Source organism: Mobula birostris, chromosome 6, assembly GCF_030028105.1.
Source record: "Mobula birostris isolate sMobBir1 chromosome 6, sMobBir1.hap1, whole genome shotgun sequence".
NCBI classification, from domain to species: domain Eukaryota; kingdom Metazoa; phylum Chordata; class Chondrichthyes; order Myliobatiformes; family Myliobatidae; genus Mobula; species Mobula birostris.
In genome coordinates, this window is record NC_092375.1 from 70,784,530 (window position 1) to 70,810,552 (window position 26,023).

Genomic DNA, 26,023 nt, shown 5'->3' on the forward strand with positions numbered 1-26,023 from the left:
GCACTTTAAAAAATCCAGGACCTCATCTGCTTGGAATCAATGTAGAAATTATATGCTTTCTCAGACTGCTGATCAAGTATTTACCAACTTTACTAACGAGTGAACAGTGGGATTTCATCATGTGTTCCACTTTGATGTGGTTGGAGGTGAGGTGTAAAATAGGGAAACAGACTGCTACTCAAACAAATGACATTATAGAATTTCAGCTGGACTAATTATAGAATATAAGACTGATTTCCTTGTTCATTAATGTCTTGCTCATTTTAAGACATTGTCCAGATTACACTATAGGAATAACTGAGGCTCTCCAGATTTACAATTATTAATTAGGAAATTGGCTAGTAATATCCAGCATCTGCAGCTACTGCAGTTAAACCTTGTTAGTTTCTGTCTGACTCTTTTTTTTGTTTTCCTTGTCTCTCAGAAACCTTTGCTATACTGCTACAAGTGTGTATTTTTCAAATTTTAATTTTTGCACAAATCTAGATTACTTCTAGTGGGTTTCTTACCATTATGGATGGGGAAGAAAATCATGCAACTTCTGAAGGAAACTGATGCTGAGATGCATCGTAGGGTGTGCTGGGACTTGTCATCAGTGATGTAACTTAGGGTAGTATCCAGTGTTACAAATAAAATTTACATTCTATTGTGGTGCTTTCCTTTTTTTCTTTCACCTTTGTCATTTACTGGATTAAATGTCCTAATTTAAATTTGTTAACTTTTCAAAATACTGTGGCTGTGTGTAGATAGATTAAAATAGCAGATTGCCATCTTGTACTTAAATTATTATTTTTATTTCAGACTTCTGGTAATACTGTATCCCTTGATTCCAAGCCATTGATACTGCATTTTGTTTGTCAGAGCTGTGGCATGCTCTCAGATCTTAGCTACATGTTTCAGACTTTAACACCAGAATTAAGTAAAGCTCTTCCTGCTAATCTTCTGGATGAATGGAACAACTTCTTTGTAGAAGGAGCCTACAGCCAACTGTTACCTCTTTTTTTTAAAATGGCAGGTAATGACAGTCTTACAATTCCGAACTCCAGTGACAAGAGTAAAAATGCATTTGTGATGCTTAGATTCTGTAAGGGAGATATTTTGTATGCTGAAGGAGTAATTCTGTGACTTTTGCTGTTTGATTTCTTTCTGTGTGACATAGCAATACTTGTTTTGCAAGTATTGTTGTCTTTCACCATGTGAAAATGCTGTGCCTAGGCTCTGAGGAATTTATTTTCACCCATTTAAAGATTAGCTTTATTTCCATGTGTACATTGAAACATACAGTGAAATGTGACGTTTGCATCAAATCAAGTCAGTGAGGATTGTACTGGACTGCCCATAGGTGTTGCCATGCTTCTGGTGCAGCATAGCCTGCCCACAACTCACTACCACTAACAGTACATCTTTGGAATGTGAGAGCACCTGGAGGAAACCCACATGGTCATGAGGAGAACATACGTACTCCTTACAGAGCGCATCAGGAATTAGTGAAAGCTGGCACTATAAGCTGATGGGCTAACCACTACTTTTAATCTTTTAAATTAAAGTAAAAAAGTTCAAAATACATTTATATTTTAAGCACATTTATTTTCAATTGTAAGATTTCTACATGTCAGTCTAATATTTCCATCAGGGAAGTGATATTGTTTTCAACTGTTGGTCGTACTCTTTCTTGAATCCTGCTGTGCAGGATTTCTCATATCCAACAGGAAACTTAGCTGCCAGATACAATTTTGAAATGGAATGCAAGTTTTCCTGTTTAGTCAGCAGAGTCAGGGCCAGGAATGCCCAGACAGGTCCAAAGACCATTAATCAGAATCAGGTTTAATATCACGGCATACGATTAACATTGGTAACTTTGTTAACAATGTAATACATGATAAATATAGCAAAAAAACTGAATTACAATGAGTTAATATATGTATATTAAATAGTTAGATTAAAATAAGTAGTGCAAAAACAGAAATTTTTAAAAAATAGTGAGATAGTGTTTACGGGTTCAAGATCAATTTAGAAATCGGATGGCAGAGGGGAATAAGTTGTTCCTGAATCAATGAGTGTGTGTCTTTAGGCTTCTGTACCTCTTTCCTGATGGTAACAATGAGAAGACAGCATGTCCTAGGTGGTGGGAGTCCTTAATGCTATTATAGCTGGGAGCTTAATGTCCAAGGACACACATTGTATTGAAAGGACATACAGGAAGGTAGAGGGGTTAGCTTGTTCTGTTGGTAAAAAAAAATATGAAATTACATCATTCTTTACAGCTGCATCGATGAGATTAGATCCTGAAAAATTCTGATATCCAGGAACTTGAAATTGCTCACTCTCTTCACTTCTAATACCTCTGAGGATTGGTTTTTGTTCCTTCGTCTTACCCGTTCTGAAGTCCACAGTCAGCTCTTTGGTCGTAAGCAGCTTGTGCTGGTGTAACTATAAAATTAAGATAAATTTTGAAACAGTGCACCTTGTCTTTGTGAGAATGAGCCTGTGGCTGCTAATCAAAGGACTCGTACTGCAGTTCCACCAAACTGAGTTGCTTCCTGAACTGCAAATCTTTTCTCCTAGTTCTCCCTGGAATAGTGTTTTTGTTCATGCTATAGATTTGGTTAGTTTACTTTCAGTTTCCTACAAAAATGAGGCTGAACCTTCACTTGACCTCAGAAACTAAAGAGATCCGGAGAGCTGGGGAGAGACTGGGAGTAGATGGGAGAGTGGGGCTGCTAGGGAGATATTGTGGCTCGAAGCACCAGGGAGAGGCTTCCGGCCATTTAGCAAACCTGAAGTATCGACTTACTTTGGACACTGCCTAGATCATCTGAAGTAGGACTCATTCTACAGGGCAAAGGGCTAGAAGACGGCAGTGGATCACTGAGTCTATGGAAAGCTTAATAATACAGCATTTGAATAGTATGGGCAGAGTGAAAGAGCAATGGAAAGCTGCCTTCTTCAAATTCTAAATAAAAATGTGTATAAGCATTTGTCATTTGCAGTGAAAATCTGGCCCATGGCAACTGCAGCTGGATAAAAATTTCCGACAGGAACAATTTCTAATGTACTGTTGGAAGCACTCCCTCTGAATCCGAGGTATTGTTCCCTCAAATTTAAGTAAAACAATGAGACACTGGGAAATATTAGGGAAAATAGCAAAAAGGTAGACCTAAAGGGGAAACATAGATTGTGTAACAGTGTTAAAGGGAAGGAATTCAAAGACGAAAGGCTTGTGCTACTGAAGGCAAGGGTGCCTATGTTGATGATTAAAATCAGGCCAGAATTGTAGTAAAATTTGACATTTGTTCTGATGCTTTAGAAGTAGGGGGGTGAAAATTGAGGCTTAATGTATTTGGAATTAGAAATTCTCATTCCGACAAGTCGGTCCACAGCATCCTCGATGGTCACCATGAGGCCACTCTTGGATTGGAGGAGCAACACCTCATATACTGAGCAGCATCCAACCTGATGGCATGAACATAGATTTCTCTTAACTTCCAATAATCTCTTTTTCCATTTCCCCATTCTGACTCTCTTCATACCCCTTTTTTGCTCGCCTCCTTCTGATGCCCCTCTTCATTCCCTTTCTCCCATGGTCCACTGCCCTCTCCTATCACATTCCTTCTTTAGCCCTTTACTCTTCTACCTATCACCTCCCAACTTCTCACTTCATGCCCTCTCCCCACCTACCCACTTTCCCCCTCACCAGGTTTCACCTATCAGCTTGTACTCCTTCCTCTCACGCCCCCCCCGTCTTTTCCAGTCTCCACAGATGCTGTCTGACCTGCTGAGTTTTCCTGCATTTTATGTGCATTCTCATTTTGAACTATGTTATCAAAAGTTATAAAGATTGTGGAGAAGATAAATAGTGCAGTCTTTCTGTTGAAGATTCTCCATTTGAGTCAAGAGTTCCATGATATAGATCCAGTGATGATAAAGGAACAGAATGATGCACTTTCAGAATGAAGTTTGTGTGCAACTTGGAGGGGATCATGTTCCCTTGCACCTGCTGCCCTTATCTTTCTCCTGGTAGAGGACACAGATTGTGAATACTCCAATGTGTTTGGAGTAGCTTGCATGACCACCTGCAGTCTTTTTCATGGATAGTATTACAATGCAGTGACTGTGCATTAGTGGAGGGAATTAAGGTTTAGAATACTGGATGGGATACCAATCAGCCACTGTATTTATCTGGTAAGTTTTGTTGAGTTTGGTCAATGATGATCTCCAGGATGTTAATGGAGAGGTGCTCAGCTAAGCTGCTGTCTTTGAACATTACAATTAGGTGAGTAGACTCTTACTTGATGGAGATAATCATTGCCTGACACTTTTGTGGTCTGAATGTTCCCTATTACTTTCCGAATTTCTGAATAGACAATGAGCCCATGGACACTGCCTCAGTATTTTCCCTCTCTTTTTGCACCATTTATTTAATTTTCTTTTTTAATATTTACATTGTAATTTATAGTTATTATGTATTGCAATGTACTGCTGCCACAAAACAACAAATTTCATGATATATTCCAGTGGTATTAAACCTGATTCTGATACTACTTGCCAGACCCGATTGTTATCCAGGACTCGTTGCATACAACTGAGACTGCATCATTTGCTACTGAATTGCAAACGGAATTGAACATTATGTAAACATTAGAAAATATCTCTGTTTCTGTCCTTATGATGGAGACGTTAATACAACAGCTGAAGGTGGTTAGGCCAAGGACTCAGACCAGGAACTTGGTTGATTAATGTACAACAACCATAGCTATCTACTCTCTGAAAAGGTATGCAAGAAGATGAATTTCAAGGTTATATACTTTATGCATACTTTGATAATAATTGTACTTTGAGTTTTTATTCCAACCATTGGAGAGTCTCCTCCAGAATGTCCACTGTCTTCAGTTTTACTGGGGCTTATTGACGTCACAGAGAGTCAAAGCTTGCCTTAGTATCTATGACAGTTGCCCAGTATTGCCTTACAGCTTCAGCATCTTGAGTTTCAGTCAAACCTCAATATGTGGAGCTGAAACAGTCTCCCTGCAATTATATGGATTTCCTCTAGGGGCTCAAGTTTCATGGAGAGAATAGGTTACAAGAAGATAAGTAGGGGAATGAGACTGCAGGTTGTGTTTTGAGAGTCAATATGGATTTGTTGAGCTGTGTAGACTCCTGCTTTGTATCAAAATATGATCCTCTTTTTAACTTTTAAATTCAGCTTTTTGGCAGATGCCAATATGTATCTGTACAGAACCAGCTCAGCACATCTTCATCACTTTGGCCTTGGTATTGTATAGTTCCATCGCCTTTGCTGCATCCAGTGCGCTCAGCTTTTCCTTGGTATCACCTGGAATAAATAGAAAAGGCTAAAATCGTAAAACCATAGACTTTGGAAGTCTGAAGTAAAATCGCCCAGGCATTGTGATGGAGGAAACTACAAGTAGTTTGTAAGGGATGTTTCTGCAAACATAATGAAGTCAGCGATGGCTATTCTGTGCTTGAGATCCTGCAATTGGACACCAGGTGTTTATGAGTAAGACAGCAAGGTGAAACCAGGCAGAGAACAACTTTAACACGAGGAAGTCTGCAGATGCTGGAATTTCAAGCAACACACATAAAAGTTGCTGGTGAACGCAGCAGGCCAGGCAGCATCTCTAGGAAGAGGTACAGTCGACGTTTCGGGCCGAGATCCTTGTATATCCTCAACTATCTTGTCAGAGGATGAAGCAAAGGGCAGTGGAGGTTTATGGGAACAATTTGGGTAAATATGATTCAAACTGTTGCTTACTTGGAGGGTAAAGTCTGCCATAAACTAATTGGATCAACTTGGATGCTTTTGTACTGTAATTCTAATGTTTATCCCAAACTCTATAATGAAAACCGCAGGGATTTTAAAAGTCTTTGGAGGAAAATTCAATTGATTTATAAGTTTAAGCCATTCCATTATAAATACCTATTTGAAAGAATTCAAATTGGTTTTATAATTAAACAAACACATAATATATTCTGAAGCTGCTTTGTTCTTGATTTGAAATCAAATATATCAGTTTGAAATCTCCCAGTAAGCTTTCCATTTAATTGTTAGTAGATGGAATAATTTATAATAAATGCTGCAAAACCTTAATTTGGTGATCTTGACTACAGAAGGAAATGAACAGGTGTTGTTTGAAAAAGAAATTAAAATATAGCCCATGGTTATAATTAGTCTGTTTTCCAATGTCCTTTTGTTTTTCAATTACTGGAAGCTGCTAACAGTGTATTTACCTTAGAGTAGTGTTTCCTAGCCTGGGGTCCATGGATGCCTTGGTTGACGGTAGAGATCAATGGCATAAAAAGGTTGGGAACCCCTGCCTCAGAGTATAAGTCCTAACCTTATTGGTTGTATGCCTAATTCTCTTCTCACATGAGCTGCACATTATTTCCTTCTTTAAGTGCTGTAAGCAGTTACTGTTCTAATGTCCAGTTGTTTATAATTGAGGTGCTATGAGATTTGTTGAAAGGCACTGTGATATAGTGCAAATCTCCTATTTATTAATCCTTCATCAGCAAAAACATTAAAAAGCACATTCCATAATGGTAAGTTTCGTGTTTGGGTGGGCTAAAACTAATTTGGTAGGGGGATGGGAACCAGAGTGATAGTGCTGAAGATGGGGTAGTTGGTTTACAGAGGCAAGGTGTAGTGAGCAAGGAGAGGCTGATGATAGAACAAAATGGCAGTCAACATGATGAATTGCAATATCAAAGGTGAACAAAATTGAAAAGGATGAATATAGGACTGAAGGTGTTATATTTGAATGCACACAGTATACAGAACAAGGTAGATGAACATGTAGCACAGTTACAGATTGACATGTATGATGTAGACATCACTGAATAATGGCTGAAAGAAGATTATAACCGGGAGCTTAATATCCAAGGATACACATTGTATCAAAAGGACAGGCAGGAAGGTAGAGGGGTTAGCGTTGCTCTGTTGGTAAAAAATGAAATTACATCATTCGAAAGAAGGTCTGAAAGTGTTGAATAATTATGGATAGAGCTAAGGAACTGGAGGGTATAAAGATCTTGATGGGAGTTGTATACAGACCCCCACACAGTAGCAAGGATGTGTTCTACAAATTACAATGGGAGACAAAAATGCATGCTAAAAGGGCAATGTTGCAATACTCACAACACATTGGAGGAACTCAGCAGGTCGGGCAGCATCCGTGGAAACGATCAGTCGATGTTTCGGGCCGGAACCCTTCGTCAGGACTGTAGAGGGAAGGGGCAGAGGCCCTATAAAGAAGGTGGGGGAGGGTGGGAAGGAGAAGGCTGGTAGGTTCCAGGTGAAAAACCAGTAAGGGGAAAGACAAAGTGTCCATTCCCTATTCCCAGTTCCTCCGTCTCCATCGCATCTGCTCCCCAGATGAGGCTTTCCGTTCCAGGACATCTCAAATGTCCTCTTTCTTTAAGGATCGTGGTTTCCCTTCTACCATCATCAGTGATGCCCTCAACCACATCTCCTCCATTTCCCGCACTTCGGCCCTCACCCCATCCTCCCACCACCACAACAGGGACAGAGTTCCCCTTGCCCTCACGTACCACCCCACCAGCCTCCGGATCCAGCACGTTTATTGCTATATTTATACTCTATTCTTGGTTGGTGCAACTGTAACGAAACCCAATTTCCCTCGGGATCAATAAAGTATGACTATGACTTATCCTCCGCAACTTCCGTTACCTTCAACAGGACCCCACCACTAAGCGCATCTTTCCCTCTCCGCTTTCCACAGGGATCGGTCCCTCCGCGACTCCCTTATCCACACATTCCTCCCCACGGATCTCCAACCCGGCACTTATCCCTGTAAGCGTAAGCGCTACACCTGTCCCTATACCTCCTCTCTTGCCACCATTCAGGGCCCCAAACAGGCCTTCCAGGTGAGGCAACACTTCATTTGTGAGTCTGTTGGGGTCATCTATTGCATTCGGTGCTCCCAATGCGGCATCCTCTACACCGGTGAAACCCGACGCAGATTGAGGGACTGCTTCGTCGAGCATCTCCGCTCCATCCGCCACATCAGACAGGATCTCCCAGTAGTCACCCTCTTCAACTCTGCTTCCCATTCCCATTCAGGTATGTCCATACATGGCCTCCTCTACTGCCATGATAAGGCTAAGCTCAGGTTGGAGTAGCAACACCTCATATACCATCTAGGTAGTCTCCAGCCCCTTGGTATGAACATAGAATTCTCCAATTTCCGGTAATTCCCTCCCCCTCCCTTCCTCTATTCCAATTTCACTCTGCCCCCTCCCCTAGCTGCCTATCACCTCCCTCATGGTTCTGCCTCCTTCTACTACCCATTGTGTTTTCCACTATTCCTTCTTCACCTTTCCTGCCTATCACCTCCCTGCTTCCTCTCCCCCACCCCTTTATCTTTCCCCTTACTGGTTTTTCACCTGGAACCTACCAGCCTTCTCCTTCCCACCCTCCCCCCACCTTCTTTATAGGGCCTCTGCCCCTTCCCCCTACAGTCCTGTTGAAGGGTTCTGGCCCGAAACGTCGACTGATCGTTTCCACGGATGCTGCCTGACCTGCTGAGTTCCTCCAGCGTGGTGTGAGTGTTGCTTTGACCCCAGCATCTGCAGATTATTTTGTGTTTACAATGTTACAATAGTCATGGGGGGTTTCAATATGTAGGTAGATCAGAAAAAGCAGGTTGGTGCTGGGGTAATTTCTAGAATGCCAACGAGACGGCTTTTTAGAGCAGCTCGTGGTTGCACAACACCCAATCCAGAATAGCTGATACTCATGTGGCCTCAGTGAACCGGAATTGATTAGAAAGCTTATGATAAAAGAACCCTTAGGGGCAAGTGATCAGAATATGATCAAATTCATCCTGGAATTTCTGGAAGCAATTGGGAAGGCACAGGATGTAAAATGGAAGAAGTATTTTGAACATATCTGAATCTGTATCACAATGAAATAAAGGGAATTACAGAGGCGCGAGAGAGAAGCTTGCCCAGGTGGATTGGAGGAGGATACTGGCGGGGATAACCATAGAGCAGAGATGGCTGAAGTTTCTGGAAGTAGGCAACCGTGGCTGACAATGGAAGTTAAGGACTGCATAAAAGCCAAGGAAAGGGCATATAAGGTTTCAAAAGTGGGTGGGAAGTTGGATGATTGGGAAGCTTTTAAGATCCAAGAAAAGCAACTTTAAAAAAAGCTATAAGAAGGAAAAAGATGAAATATGAAGGCAGACTAGCCAATAATATAAAGCAGGATACCAAAAGTTTTTCAGTTATTTAAAGAATAAAAGGGAGTTGCAAGTTGATATTGGACCACTGGAAAATTATGCTGGTGAGGTAGTAATGGGTTACAATGAAATGGCAGATGAACTTAATGGGTACTTTGCATCTGTCTTCACTGTGGAAGACACGAGCAGTGTGCCAGAGGTCTGTAAGTGTCAGGGAGCAGGAGTGAGCACCGTTGCTATTACAAAGGAAAAATTGCTAGGCAAACTCAAGGTCTTAAGGTGGATAAGTCACCTGGGCCAGATGGACTACATCCCAGAGTCCTGAGAGCATTTGCTGAAGAGATAACGGATGCATTGGTCATGATCTTTAAAGAATCACTTGATTCTCGTATGGTCCCGGAGGCCTGGAAGATTGCAAATGTCACTCCACTCTTTAAGAAGGAAGGAAGGCAAAAAAAAAAGGAAATTATAAGCCATTTAGCCTAACCTCAGTGGTTGGGAAAGTGTTGGAGTCTATTGTTAAGAATGAGGTTTCAAGGTACTTGGAGGCTAATGACAAAATAAGTCAAAGTCAGCATGGTTTCTGTGAAGGGAAATCTTGCCTGACTAATCTGTTAGAGTTCTTCAAGGAAGTAACAAGCAAGGTGGACAAAGGAGAAGTAGTGGATGTCATTTACTTGGATTTTCAGAAGGCATTTGATCGATAAGGCGCCACACATGAGGCTGCTTAACAAGATAAAATCCTATGGCGTTACAGGAGAAATACTGGCATGGATAGTGGAATGGTTGACAGGCAAGAGGCAGCGAGTAGGAATAAAAGGGGTCTTTTCTGGTGGGCTGCAGGTGACTAGTGGTGTTCCTCAGGGATTGGTACTGGGATTGCTGCTTTTTACATTGTTTGTCAGTGATTTGGATAATGGAATTGATGGCTTTGTGGCAAAATTTGCGGATGATACAAAGATAGGTGGAGGGGTAGGTAGTGCTGAGGAAGCAATGCGATCGCAGCAGGGCTTGGGAAATGTATGATAATGCATTTTGGTAAAAGGAACAATAGTGCAGACTATTATCTAAATGGGGAGAAGGTTCAAACATCAGAGGTGCAGAGGGACTTCGGAGTCCTCGTGCAAGACTCCCAGAAGGTTAATTTACAGGTTGAGTCTGTGATAAAAAAGGTCAATGCAGTGTTGGCATTTATTTCAAAGGGAATAGAATATAAAAGTAAGGAGATAATGCAGAGCCTTTATAAGACATTCGTCAGGCCGCACTTAAGAGTATTGTCAACAGTTTTGGGCCTCATATTCCAGAAAGGATGTGTTGTCATTGGAGAGACTCCTGAGGAGGTTCACGAGGATGATTCTGGGAATGAGGGGGCTAACGCATGAGGAGACACTAGCAGTATGGTGGAAGTTCCAGTTGTCAGGGGTCATGAAGTGGATGAAGTTTCCATTACTAGTGAGAAAGTTCTTGGGAAATTGAAAGGTCTGAAGGTAGGTAAGTCACCTGGACCAGATGGTGTACATTTCAGGGTTCTGAAAGAGGTGGCTGAAGAGATTGTGGAGGCAGTGATAATGATCTTTCAAGAATCACTAGATTCTGGAATGGTTCCAGAAGACTGGAAAATTGCAAATGTCATTCCACTCTTCAAGAAGGGAGAGAGGCAGAAGAAAGAAAATTATGGGCCAGTTAGTCTGACCTCTGGTTTGGAAGATGTTGGAGTCGATTGTTAAGGATGTAGTGTTGGGGTACTTGGAGACACATGATAAAATAGGCCATAATCAGCATGGTTGCCTGACAAACCTGTTGGCATTTTTTGAAGAATTAACAAGAAGGATGGGCAAAGGAGAATCGGTTGATGTAATGTGCTTAGATTTTCAGAAGGCTTTTGACAAGGTGGCACACATGAGGCTGCTTAAGAAGCTGAGCCCATGATATTCCAGGAAATATTCTAGCATGGATAAAGCAGTGGCTGCTTGGCAGGAGGCAAAGAGTAGGAATAAAAGTAGCCTTTTCTGGTTGGCTGCCAGTGAATATTAGTGTTCCATGGGGCTCTGTGTTGGGACCAATTCTTTTTATGTTATATTTCAATTATTTGAATGATGGAATCGATGGCTTTGTTGCAAAGTTTGCAGACGATACAAAGATAGGCGGAGGGGCAGATAGTTTTGAAGAATTAGAGAAGCTGCAGAAGGACATGGACAGATTAGGAGAATGGGCAAAGAAGTGGCAGATGGAATACAGTGTCAGGAAGTGCTTGGTCATGCACTTTGGTAGAAGAAATGAAAGGGTTGACTGTTTTCTAAATGGAGAGAAAATATGAAAAACTGAGGCGCAAAGGGTCTTGGAAGTGCTTGTGCAGGATTCTCTAAAGGTTAATTTGCAGGTTGAGTCTGTGGTGAGGAATGTAAATGCGATGCTACCATTTCAAGAGGACAAGAATATAAAAGCAAGAATGTAATGTTGAGACTTTATAAAGCACTGCTGATGCCTCATTTGGAGCAGTTTTGGGCCTCTTATCTTAGAAAGGATGTGCTAAAACTGGAGAGGGTTCAAACGAGGTTCACAGAAATGATTCCAGGATTGAATGGCTTGTCATATGAAGAGTGTTTGATGGCTCTGGGACTGTTTTCACTGGAATTCTGAAGAATGAGGGATGACCTCGTTGAAACCTATCAAATGGTGAAAGGCTTCGATATAGTGGATGTGGAGAGGATGTTTCCAATGATGGGATAACCTAAGACCAAAGGAGACTTCCTCAGAATAGAGGTGTGTCCTTTTAGAACAGAGATGAGAAGGAATTTTTTTGGCCGGAGAGTGGTGGATTTGCCACAGGCGGCTGTGGAGGCTGTTTTTAATGTACAATTTAAGCCATAGGTCGATAGATTCTTTATTGCCCAGGGCATGAAATGATATGGGGGGAAGACAGGAGATTGGGGCTGAGAAGAAAAATGGATCAGCCATGTTGAAATGGCAGACCACACTTGATGGGCTATGACCTAATTCTGCTCTTGTATCTATGGTCTTTTGAAATCTTAATTTCATAGAGAATTTGAACATGTTATGGATAGTATGTTGCCTCCCAGGTGCCAGAATGGACATTTCGGATTGTGTTTTCAGCATTCTTAAGTGGGAGGGTGAACAACCAGAGGTCATGGTCCATGATATTGGTAGGAAGGGTGACAAGGTTCTGCGAAGTAAGTTCAGGGAGTTGGGTAATAAGTTAAAGAGCGGGACCTCCAGGTTTGTGATGTCAGTATTGCTACCCGTGCCATGTGTTAGTGAGACCAGAAATAGGAAATTTATTTTTTGCAGTTTAACACATGGCTAAGGAGTTGGTGTAGGAGGGAGACCATAAGATTTTTGGATCATTGGTCTCCCTTCCAGGGAAGGTGGGACCTGTACAGAAGAGACAGTTTGTACCTGAACTGGAAGGAAACATATATCCCAGTAGGAAGGTTTGCTGGGGCAGCACAGTCAGGTTTAAACTAGACTGCAGGGGGATGGGAACCAGAGGGCCAGAATAGTTAGTGCAGAGGTTGTGGAGACAGATGTTGGTAAGACTTCAAACAGAGTCAAGAGTCAAAAGGTTGAGCATGGTACAACTAACGTCTTGGGCTTTGTCATATTTCAATACAAGAAGTATCACAGGAAAGGCAGGTGAGCTCAGGGCATGGATCAGCTTCTGGAATTATGATATTGTAGCCATTAGTGAGACTCGGTTGCAGAAGGGGCAGGACTGGCATCTCAATATTCCCAGGTTTTGGTGTTTTAAATGTGACAGAGTAGGAAGGATTAAAGAAGGAGGGGTGGCGTTAGTAGTCAGGGCAAATGTTATGGTAGTGCTCAGTAAGGTCAGACTAGAGAACCCATCTAGTGAGGTGTTATGGGTGGAACTGAGAAATCAGAAAGGTATGACTACGTTAATGGGATAAAATTGTAAACCACCCAGCCATCCAAGGGATTTAGAGGATCAAATTTGCAGAGAGATTGCAGAGTGTTGTAAGAAACATAATATTGTGCTAGCAGGTGATTTTAACTTTCCACATATTGACTGGGACTCTCGTATTGTAAAAGGACAAGATGGGATAGAGCTTGTCAAATGTGTTCAGAAAAGTTTCTTTAATCAGAAAATAGAAGTCTCAACAAGAGAGCTTGCGGTACTTGATCTGCTATTAGGAAATGAGATGGGACAGGTAACAGAAGTTTCTGTAGGGGAACACTTGGATCACGATGCTATTAGTTTCAAAGTAAATATGCAAAAAGATAGGTCTGGTCTGCAGGTTGAGATTCTAAATTGGAGAAAAGTCAATTTTGATGGTATCAGAAAGGATCTGACAAGTGTGGATTGGGACAGGCTGTTTTCTGGCAAAAGTGTACTTGGTAAGTGGGAGGCCTCCAAATGTGAAATTTTGAGAGGTGCTTATGGAGCACAAGAATTGCAAGAGAACAGTTAGCAAAGAAAGAGGGAGAGCTAAAAGAAGGCATGAGGTTGCCCTAGCAGACAATGTGAAGGAGAATCTTGAGGAATTCTACAGATATGTTAAAGAGCAAAAGGATTGCAAGGGACAAAATTGGTCCTCTGGAAGATTAGAATGGTAATCCACGTGTGGAGCCAAGAGAGATGGGGAGATTTTTAAATGAAATTTTGCATCTGTATTTACTTAGGCGATGGACAGAGTCGATAGAAGTGAGGCAAAGCGGCATCAACTTCTTGGACCCAAATACAGATTATAGAGGTGGAATTTTTTGTTGTTATGAGGCAAATTAGGGTGGATGCAACCCCAGGGCCAGACAAGGTGTTCCCTTGGACCTTGTGGGAGGCAAGTGCAGAAATTGCAGGGCTCCAGCAGAGATATTCAAATCATCCTTAGTGACAGAATAGATACCAGAGTATTAGAGAATAGCCAATGTTGTTCTGCTGTTTTCAAAAGGCACTAAAAATAAACCAGGTAAGTATAGGCCAGTGAGCCTGACATCAGTATGGGAAAGTTATTGAAAGGTATTCTAAGGGAATGGATACATGAGTATTATATTCTAGGGAACAGATGGACATGGACTGGTTGAGGATAGTCAGTATGGCTTTGTGCATAGTAGGTTGTGTCTAACCAATCTTCAAGTTTTTTAAGGGAGTTACCAGGAAAGTTGATTAGGGCAAGGCAGTGGATGTTGTCTACGTGGACTTTAGCAAGGCATTTGACAAGGTCCCGCATGAGAGGTTGCTCAAGAAGGTTCAGTCACTATGCATTCAAGGTGAGGTAATAAATTGATTAGACATTGGTTTTGTGGGAGAAGCCAGCCAGTGGTAGTAAATGGTTGCCTGATTGGAGGCCTGTGACTAGTGGTGTGCTGCAGGGATTGGTGCTGGGTCCATTGTTGTTTGTCATCTTTATCAACTATCTGGATGGTAATATGGTTAACTTGTTCAGCAAATTCACAGATGACACTGAGATTGGTGTGTTGTGGACGGCAAGGAGGGCTATTGTGGCTTGCAGCAGGATCTGGACCAGTTGGGAAAATGGGATGAAAAATGGCAGATGGAATTTAATGCAGACAAGTGTGATGTGTTGCACTTTGGAAGGACTAACCAGGATAGGCGAATGCTAGGGCACTGAGGAATGTGGTTGAACAATGGGATCTGAGAATACAGATACATAATTTGTTGAAAGTGGCATCACATAGGTAGAGTTGTAAAGGAAACTTTGGCACTTCGGCCTTCATAAATCAAAGTAATGAGTACAGGAGATGGGATGTTGAAGTTATATAACACATTAGTGAGGCCTAATTTGGGATATTGTGTTCAGTTTTGGGCACCTACCTGCAGGAAAGATGTAAGTGAAGTTGAAAGAGTACAGAACAAATTTGCAAGGATGTTGCCAGGTCTGGAGGACCTGAGTTAGAAGGAAAGATAGAATAGATTAAGACTTTATCCCATGGGACATAGAAGTTTGAGAGGAGATTTGTTAGAGGTATACAACATTATGAGGCATATTGATTGGGTAAATGCAAGCAGGCATCTTCTACTGAGGTTCTGTGGGACTACAACCAGAGGTCATGGGTTCAGGGTGAAAGGTGAAAAGTTTAAGGGGAACATTAGGGGAAACCTCTTCACTCAGAGGATGGTGAGAGTGAGGAATGGGCTGCCAGCACAGGTGGTGCATGTGAGCTCAATTTCAATGTTTAAGAGAAGTATAGATAGGTACAAGAATGTTAGGGATATGGAAGGCTAGATGGGCTGAAGAGCCTGTTTCTGTGTTGTACTTTTTCATAACTCTGTGTTGGAATGAAAATAATGGAAGATGAATTCTGATGAATTCACCATGGGTCTTAATTGTATTGGGAAAATTTAAGAGTTTTATTTTGGAAATGGATAATTGATACAAAGATGCACAGGAAGGACAAAATTACTTGTAACATCAAAGGATGGCAAAAGTAATTAAGTTGAAAGCAAACATTCTTATTTCTTTATTGTTTATGAGCAAATGCTAAATTCATTAGTTAGATTGAACATAAATTATAACTTCAATAATTGTACAAATGTAGAATACATTTTTTTTCTTTACAGCTGAATTCAAAGGAAATGTTCTTCCCCCAACTGCCATACATCTGCTAACAGCCTTAGGTGAAGCTTCTGCTCTCATTCCACTAAAGCAGCTGATGAATTACAATCTGCCAGCTAAATATATTGCTGGTCAGAAAACCAATTTACCTGATAAACTTCAGTCAATTATGAACATGTTGGCGCCATTGTTGCTATCCAAGACTCGACCTCTGCAAATCACAGCTTATCATATGTTATACAAGTAAGAGAAATTTTTCATTTTTTGCAATGGAACAGGTGGAGTACGTTATTTTAAAAAAAACCTGACAACTTAATTTACTAAAATTAAGTGGTTTCTTTCATGAGTACATACCCACCAAATCAGAATACTGCCATGTAGTGAAAATGATAAATTACTTCTGCACATTTTTACGATTGGTATTTAATGCATACGAAGAAATAGTTCATTGCAGTAATGTAACGGTGCACCTGCTGGCACAAATGGTATCTTTTTCAATTGAGTTTCCTGTTTGCTACTTAATTTGAAGTGACATGTTTAGATGAATTAGAAGAACTCTTGTAATCTTCTGGAATCTTGATTTGAGATTGTTTTCTCCTTGCATGCCACTTTATATTCAAGCAATTTATTCCTGGATCATTGTTGAAATACGTTCAAGAGTGCTACAGACCGACACATTCATTTTCTTGCCCCTCGTGTTGAACATTCTATGCTTATTTAGAAAGTCCAGTTAAGTTTAGAGACTCTTATTTGTTGACAAGTTTGGCATTTTCCATAAGTTTGCTTTCAAAAACTTCTTTCTTCTATCCAGGAACAAGAAATCCAGTTTTAAATCTGGCACTATTGAATAACTTCAAATATTTAGTTGTCAGCCCTAATTCCATTTTGCCACATGCTACTACATTTTAATTGGGGATTTTAACATAGCTAATGATACAACGTGATATTGTCACTTTTAGGCAGAACTTTAAAGTTTTAACATTATCTTAATGTTAGTACTTAATATTATCTTAACATTAAGTACTTATCCTTAATGTTATTAAACAAACGCATCCAGGGCCTTGCTAGATTACTGGGGCTACTATTGTCTTTCACTTCTGTGCACTTTCCTGAAATTAAAGAGGTGATTTCCATAATTCTTGAGCAGTTATCAGTTTGTGCTTCCAGCAACACTGGCTGTAAGATGACAATAGTGCAGCCACGGATCAGTGCACAGTAAAAATACTGACACAAGTATAATGGTGGCTTTGGAAAAGAAAGCAGAGACCTACATTTTTTTTCACAGATTCTGTGCTTTAAAATTAAAGTAGTCGCAGTGTGTACCATCAACAAGTTGCACTTGTAACTCACTGAAGTTATTACAGCAACACCTCCTAAATGGTAAGCACTCCTACCAAAAAGGACAAGGGCAGCAAGCATGTGGAAACAATAATATCTGAAGGCTCCCACTTAAGTAGTGCATCATTCTAACTTAAAAATGTATGCTAGTCCTTAATTTTTACTGGGTCAAGAATGCTTTCTCTAGCAGCACTATGGAAAACCCTTCACCATAAGGACTGCAGTGGTTCAAGAAGGTGGCTCACCATCACCTTCTCAAAGGATGGGAAAGAAATGCTGACCTTTCCAGTGATGCCTAAATTCTGAAAATGATTTTTTTAAGTAAAACTAGTAGCCCTGTAGTTTGGCAAGATAAAGAGAGAACAAGAATGAAACATTAGTCTTTACCCACAGTCCTAATTTTATTGTTAAATCAGTGTGAGCTTTGAAACCAGAACAATAATCCAGACAGTGCCAAGATGTAGGCTGATTTACCTGTAGCCATGTCTTTTATCATTTGGATACAGTGTTAAACTGAGGTTCATGCTCCAATACAGCTAGACTGAGAGAATTTAATGGAAGAAAATTTCTGCACATGTTGGCACACTTTTTTTACATGTAGAATATAAAACACAAATAGTTCAAACGTTTTGAATTTCAAGTCTTTCCAAAATTCTCATTGTTTCAAAGCTAAGACACCACAAGTGATGAATTAATTACAAGCTAGTAATTAAAGCCAAGTAATTACTGTCTTTCCTTCTATTTAATAATCACAACAAATTGTGGTTGAGGCAGCTTGACATACTGAACCATTGTCATTTTCCATCTACTTGTCTCTGCTGAAATTACCTTCTGTCAGCCACACAATGAATTTCTTTCCGGTGATCTATGACGCAGAGTAGAGTTATGCCCTACCAATCTATGCATTAAGATGCCAATGTGATTTGGATATTAACTAATTTCATGGATGAACTGTCTGATGTTACATTTTAGGAAGGGAAACAAGTCATTTTTTAAACAACATTTAGCCATATAAAAACATTTGCAACATTTGGCACTGTAAATCTACCAGTTTGAATTCCAAATCCAAAATGATCCTTCTCCTTGCGCTGTAAGTTAGATGACACTTTGTAGCAACACAGTCTCCTGAAACAAAAGTAAAACATGTTGGGTCAATTTGCTTCTGATATTGAATTTCAGGTTAATGCCAGAGCTGCCTGCTTTTGATAATGAACACCTGAAATCTTACGATGACAGCGGAAATGATGAAGACCATGGTTTGTAAGTAACCATCTAAAGATTTTTGTATAACATTTTAACATAGAATTTTTTAACCTTCTAAATATATTTCATTGTTCTGTAAAACAAAGAAACATCTTGAATTCCTGTTATAATAGTGTATCAAATAGTTTAAACTTACCTTAGAACTACTTTGAATTGCTTCAAACTTTGGTCATGACAAAATTATCTGTTTCAATCTACAATGCAACAGAACTTCCCTACAAGTGCACACTTTACTTCATCCAGAATTTTATATTTCTTATCAGAGAGTAGTCACAGTATTAAAAGGTGGTACAAAGAAGCAGCATAACAGGATATCGTGGATTTTTGTAAATATTTTAAAATGTAATAAACCATAGTATTTTAGATTTACTGATTTTAAACTGCTAATATTAGTTGCATAAAGTAGTGAAATGTTAAGGCATAAATAAACTGACATTAACACTTAACTTCCTTGTGGAAGCTTTTAAACCATGATTAGAGCAGAATTTATTATAGATTGTATCAAGAACAGCTGTATGATAAGTTTGTTAAATTAAGTACTTTATAATCAGTTAACAGTTTCCTTTTTTGCCCTGTAGATCACCACCTGCAGCACTTATGACAGTAATTAGTGCTAAGGAGAAGGTTTTAGAGAACATGTTCAGTAACGTTCCAGTTGGAGAGTACACAGAAATTGAACCGCTGAGTGCAGCTTACTATTGCATCCTGGGGTACTTGCTTAGCTGGAAACTGCTTCTTGTATTTTTCAAGGCATCACCCTCTGAGGTACATATGGAGACTGGAATGCCTTTAGTGCAAGCTATGCTTGTTGTATTTGATAAATACGCTATTATTGTCTATTATTATAATCACATGATTGTTTTCTTGTTGCTGATGTGTGTTTCCAGTGTTTCTATTCTATTGCAATGTTTCCAGAATTTGCTGGGCCTTTTACTTATTATAATCGAGAGTGAAAATCCATACCATACTTTGAACTCCATTGAAAACTGTATACTAATTGTTGGCTTGATTTAGTCTAAATGTTATTGTGTTTTCATGTTAAACGATTGAAAGCTTGCTGCAGTGAAAAAAATACTTGCGAAAACATGAAGTTAACTTCATTAGGCAAAACAATGAAAAGGCTTGCAAATCCTTAAAGAGTAATCTGTTCTTATATTTTCTAGTTACGGGCCATATATGCATCATATCTCCGTGATAGTAAATGCTTACACAAATTATTGCAAAACCTGTTCAGACTAATGCCGGAAAATCCAACTCTTCCTGGACAGATTGCTGATTCTACTAGCAAAGGAGTACGTACTCTATTCTCTGAGAAACATGCCATCCTTCTTCAAGGTAAATTACAAAATGAAAATGAAAGTCACTTAGGTTATTTTGTGATTTTCTAAAAGATTGCAAATTATTTGTCTCCAGTGATTTCACCTCAACTGTTAGCATTAAATTAATACATTTGAAGATATGGAGCAGTAAATGGGAAAATATTTGTATACATAATCATGTTTTTCCACATGAAATGAGAGTCATTAATTAAAATTGCACTCTTTCATCAGTTATTGTGACTACACTTAACCTACTTCGTTCTCTTGGGCATTGATGAAGTACTGAGGAATCAGCTTTACCAGTGTATAAATTGAACCGTGGTTATTTTGATACTTTACTTCCAAGACCATTTTAATAAATACAATTTGTTCTTGTATTTTCTGCTAGAAACAAAAGCTTTACATACAGAGATTCCCAAGTTGGCTTGTACTGTATACTATGGTGTATTGGAAAACCTGCCAGCTACAGTTCGCCTTTGGTGGAATAGTCAAGACAAACGTGTGTCCAGTACAGTGGATAAATACACCAGCAAATATGTCAGCAACATTCTTTCCTCACAGGAAATTTCAGCTGTGCAAACCAGTACTTCAGTATTCAAGAACATGATGGTTGGTAATGTATTTAAGAGTTTTGTTCTGCTGCATGAAAAATTATGTTCTTTGCTTGTTCTAATTTTAATGGATGCATTCTCCTATAATGAAACTTGATATTCTCCATCTAGAAGGCCAGAATCTTTGCTTGCTGCTGTATTAATTACAGTTGGAGGTAAAACCTAAAAAAATTCTTATGCTTGAATTCAAGTCAGAAGAATTGTTACAGTTGACGCCTCATACTTCCTGATTATTTTATTTGAAGTAAATGAAAAGATTGCTAAGGTTTAAATATTATTAATTCACAAAGATGTCCAACAAAGGACCTTATTATCTACTGACAACTTTTTAGAATTCTCAGTAGGTTTATCCCTTTAGTTACAATGGGCATTAGCCTATGTTGAGCAATTGTCAGTAACCATTACAAATATAGATTTCTATTGCAGTGTATATTTTCCCAGCTTTTTTAGGTATACTCAGTTATTTAGTCAGCAAGTCACATCTTAGTAAGTGACCTTGAATTTTTGTATTACAATTTCTAATAATCACTAAACCCCTAAATGGGCTGGTTAAAAAGAAAAGTCACAGATATCAGTATGAAAATTTTAAGCAATGTATAAGCTGTAGTAGTTTTTCTAGTCATTATTAATGTTGTCTACACTTAAAAGTAATGCATTCTGAATCTGTGGTCATATTAGATGTCGACATTAGACGTTCATATCTTCAAAGTTCAAAGTAAATTTATAATCAATGTACATATTTCACCACATATCACCCTGAGATTCGTTTTCTTGTAGGCATTCTCAATAAAACTATAAAAGAATAATAACCATGACAGAATCAATGAAAGCACACACCAATCTGGGTGTTCAACCAGTGTGCAAAAGACAACAAACAGTGCACATACAAAAAAAAAGAATAATAAATGACTTGCATGTCAGTCCGGCTCTGTATCAGAATGCTGTTCCACATTGCACATACTATCAAAACAACGGACCAAATATCGGAAAGTGTTACTATAGTTTCTTTGTCAGCATCAGAGTCCTTCGCTCTTCAATTTGATTATTTTGAGCTGGCGTTGCACAGATACTGATCAAGGGTCAATAGTGCCAAATTTCAGCACACTAGTTTGACAAAGCTGAGAAAATTTTCTCTTGCACTCCATCTGGTGTTGTCATAAACTTTGTAGCAACCTGTGATGGAAAATTTATTTTCTTAACTCTTAACAACTGACATGATATGGTATTTTCACTTCACTGTCTATTTTGAAGCCGTTGTATAGTTGATGCTGCACATTCAGATGCAAGTTGCTAATATTTTTTGTTTCCCTTTAGGTGAAAGCTCGCCCTGTTGCCCGAGAAGTACTCGCTACCTATACTGTGAATGAAGTATTCATAGAGCTTGTTATTCAGTTACCAACGAACTATCCTATTGGATCAATTACTGTTGAAAGTGGAAAACGAATTGGTGTGGCTGTTCAGCAGTGGCGTAATTGGATGATGCAGCTAAACACATTTCTTAATCTTCAGGTTGTGTTTGATTACAGTCATTCAAATAATATAATTAGATGTTATATTTGTAATACCCGAACTCACTTATGTAGGCTTTCTAATAGTTTAACTTCACTGTAAATTGAATTCCCTCTTATTTCAGAATTATTTTCTTTTATGACTCACATATACCCTACCTAGGGGTTCGACTTGAGGCAGGTTTTTCTGAACTAGATCCTGGAAAGTACACAAAAATGATGCAATTTGGCATTTTGATAGTTTTTTTATTCAAACTGTTTGGAACAAGTTTGAAATTTGTAAGACACTAGAACATTACCTGAGCTTTTATTTTAATTTGTCAGAAAAGGTGTTCCAGCACATATTTTAAGCAGCTTTGTGTACTACAGCGCATCTGGGAAAAATATACGGCTGGATCATGATGACACAGTATTCTAGATGGAATTGCTACCTATGTTTCCACACATGTCCACACACATATAAAACCAGATACTTGGGACGGGTGGGTCTGTCTCACTGGCATGCTAGACTTTGGGGTCTAGCAACATGGTCCAGATCGCAACTGGGTCATAGTCATCACATTGTTGAGCCCTGCATGAAACTGTCTGGAAAGCTTTTCCTTCTGTCAAGCTGACATAAAAAATCATGTAAGTTATAGATAAGGGTATGCACACAGTCATTTTCCCAGGAAAGGAGAACTAAGGACCAGACGATGTAGGTTAAAGGTGAGAGAAGAAAAATTTTAAAAGGACCTGAGGATTTAAAAAGGTATTTGGATAAGTACATGGTTAGTAGGAAGTTAGAGGGATGTGAGCCATATGGGAGTAGTTTGGTGAACACCATGGCTGGCATAGACAAGCTGGGCCAAAGGACTTATTATTGTGCTGGATGACTCTCTGACTCTTAATTTTAAGAGTTTTTAAATGGTCTAGCATGCAGACTCATTGAAGCAACCAAAGAAATGAAAATGCTTCAATAATTTAAAAAATAGTAATAGTTTAAAACATGAAAATAAAGCAATGAGTCATATGAAGCAGCTTGGCTTTCCTGTTAATGTTTTGAGTCTATCACACTTTGCTAGAACTTGTAGAGAGAAAACAAGTTTGATTTAAGTCACAGAGGCATGGAAGAGTGGAGAGAACAAAGTAATTGTCTGTAATAGGGTTACCCAAAAATGTTTCCAGCTTGCAAAATACTTTAGGTGCTGTATAGTTAATACTTGAACAACGCTGGAAAACCAATCTCCCTGTGCTCATTATTTATTTAGCGGTGTGAAACATCATCATTAAACAGTCCTGAAACGTCGACTGTACCTCTTCCTAGAGATGCTGCCTGGCCTGCTGCGTTCACCAGCAACTTTGATGTGTGTTGCTTCTCAGGCATGCTGCTGGTTTCTTCCACAGTGAAAACTAATGCAATGTGCTTATTATGTTCGTCTGCCATTTTTTTGTCCCTCATTCCAGTGTCATTTTTCAGTGAACCAATAGCCACTATCTCCTCTCTTTTACTGTTTAAAAAAAACTTTAGCATCCTCTGATATTATTGGCTAGCTTATCTTCATATTTAATTTTTCCACTCCTTATGGTTGTTTAATTGCCTTCTGTTGGTTTTTAAAAGCTTCCCAATTCTCTACCTTCCCACTAATTTTTGCTATGTTATATGCCCTCTCTTTTGTTTTTACATTGTGTTTGACTTCCCTTGTCAGCCATGGTTGCCTCATCCTCCCTTTAGAATACTTCTTCATCTTTGATATGTATCTATACTGCATCCTCCAAATTGTCCCCAGAAACTCCAGCCATTGCTGTTCTGTCATCATCCCTACTAGTGAACCCTTACCAATCAACTTTAGCTAGTTCCTCTCTCATGCTTCTGTAATTTCCTTTACTCAGTTGTAATACTGTTACATGTGACTTTATCTTCTCCCTTTGAAACTGCAGGGTGAATTATATTATGATCACTGGCTCCTAAGTGTTTGTTTAACTTAAGGTCCCCAGTCAAATCTGGTTTATCAAACAACACCCAATCCAGAATGGCCTTTCACTTAGTGGGCTCAGCCACAATCTGCTCTAAAAAGCCATCTCACTGGCATTCAACAAACTTCCTCTCTTGGGATTTAACACCAACCTGATTTTCACGATCTACCTGTGTATTGAAATCCCCCATGACTGATAACATTGCCCTTCTTGCGTGCCTTTTCTATTTCCTGTTGAAATTTATATCCCACATCCTGGCTACTGTTCGGGGGTCTGTATATAACTCCCACTCAGGGCCTTTTTATCCTTGCTGTTTTTTAATTCTACATCTTCCAATCCTATGTCACATCTTTCCAAAGATTTGATTTCATTTTTTTTTACTTACGGTGCCAGCCCACCCTCTCCACCTACCTGCGTGACCTTTCGATACAACATGTAACCTTGGATGTTGAGCTCCCAACTATGATCATTCAACCATGATTCAGTGATGCCCATATCATTCTATGTCTAACTTCACTACAAGATCATCTACCTTATTCCCTATACAGTACTACATGCATTCAAATATAACACCTTCAGTCCTGTATTCAACACCCTTTTCGATTTTTCCCTATCAACTGCCTGCCCTTCCTCAGTCGCATTATACACTGCATCTACTTACATACCAACTGCCCCGTCCTCAGGCCTATTACAGACATCCCACCCTGCAAAAACTCACTTCAGGGAGGTAGCACCATCAATTTGTGGGAGACTTCCGGGAGAGGTGGGATGTCTGCAATAGAGTAGCTCCTTAGCAGCTGGCCAGCTAGTTTAAATAATGTTAGCTATGCTAATGAACGAATGACACCTGTTAAACTCACCTCAACACGTCTTTTACAGTCTTAACCCACCATGGGCAATAGAACAGTCATTGTTGCAAACAGTGCAGCGAGCAACGCTGTCATTATTTTTGACCCCTATTAGGCAGGGGTACACTTTAGTGTAGTCTGGGGTGAGGTACGTTTTATATTTTTTTTTGGAACACTCTGCCACTCTGACTTTTTTTGGAACTCTCTCGCACGCGTGCACTCTCTCGCTCATGGTTGCTCTCACTTGCGCTTGCTTTCTCGCTCTCGCGGTTGCTTTCTCACTCTCTCGCTCTTGCTTTCTTGCTCTCTCGCGCGCTGTCTCGTGGTCGCTCTCTCTTGCGCTTGATTTCTTGCTCTTGCGCTCGCTTTCTTGCTCTTGCGCTCGCTCTCTTGCTCTCTCTCACGCGTTCTCTCACGCTCGCTGTGTAAAACATCAATTTCCGGGACATTGTATATAATTTGCGGGCATCAGGGAGCCACTGTTAATTTGTGGGAGACTCCCGGACCTTCCGGGAGACGTGGGATGCCTGCTATTACTCTGGTTCCGAAGTAAGTACATGTTCGGCACATCGTTGTGGGCTGAAAGGCCTGTATTCTGCTGTAGGTTTTTCTATGTTTCTATCCTTTCTGAGGTAGGGGGCCCAAAACTGTTCACTATACTCCAAGTGCAGTCCGACCAATGCCTTATAAAGCCTCTGCCTTACATCCTTGCTTTTATATTCTGATCCTTTCAAAATTTATGCTAACATTGTATTTGGCTTCCTTACCAAATTATTTGTGTTGGCGAGTGGCCAAGTGGTTAAGACGTAGGTCCAGTGATTTGAAGGTCGCTAGTTCGAGCCTCAGCTGAGGCAGTGTGTTGTGTCCTTGAGCAAGGCGCTTAACCACACATTGCTCTGTGACGACACTGGTGCCAAGCTGTATCAGCCCTAGTGCCCTTCCCTTGGACAACATCGGTGGCGTGGAGAGGGGAGACTTGCAGCATGGGCAACTGCCGGTTTTCCATACAACCTTGCCCAGGCCTGCACCCTGGAAAACTTTCCAAGGCGCAAATCTATGGTCTCGTGAGACTAACGGATGCCTATTTTTATTGCATTTGGCTTCCTTACTACCCGACTCAACCTGCAGATTAACCTTTAGGGAATCCTGCTTAAAGGACTACAAGTCCTTTGCACCTCTGGTTTTGAATTTTCTCCCCATTTAGAAAATAGTCAACTCATTTATTTCTTCTACCAAAGTGTATGACCATACATTTTCAGACACTAAATTCCATCTGCCGCTTCTTTGCCCTTTCTCCCAATCTCTCTAAGTCCTCCTGCAGACTCCCTGCTTCTTCAACAGTGCCTGCCCCTGCACCTATCTTCATATCATCTGCGTACATGGCCACAAGCCATCAATTCTGTCATCC

The 26,023-nt window shown here is 39.9% G+C and overlaps 1 protein-coding gene across 2 annotated transcripts in view; it reads left to right on the top strand.

Moving 5' to 3' along the window:
• Positions 1-26,023, top strand: part of ltn1 (listerin E3 ubiquitin protein ligase 1) — a 123,630-nt gene that overhangs the window by 90,998 nt on the left and 6,609 nt on the right. For both annotated transcript variants that reach the window (XM_072260606.1, XM_072260607.1), the window contains exons 21-28: positions 2-146; positions 802-1,015; positions 15,781-16,018; positions 18,293-18,373; positions 18,955-19,141; positions 19,540-19,711; positions 20,084-20,304; positions 21,621-21,815. In XM_072260606.1, coding sequence (XP_072116707.1) covers positions 2-146; positions 802-1,015; positions 15,781-16,018; positions 18,293-18,373; positions 18,955-19,141; positions 19,540-19,711; positions 20,084-20,304; positions 21,621-21,815 — 1,453 coding nt within the window. The remainder of the gene's footprint in view (position 1; positions 147-801; positions 1,016-15,780; positions 16,019-18,292; positions 18,374-18,954; positions 19,142-19,539; positions 19,712-20,083; positions 20,305-21,620; positions 21,816-26,023) is intronic.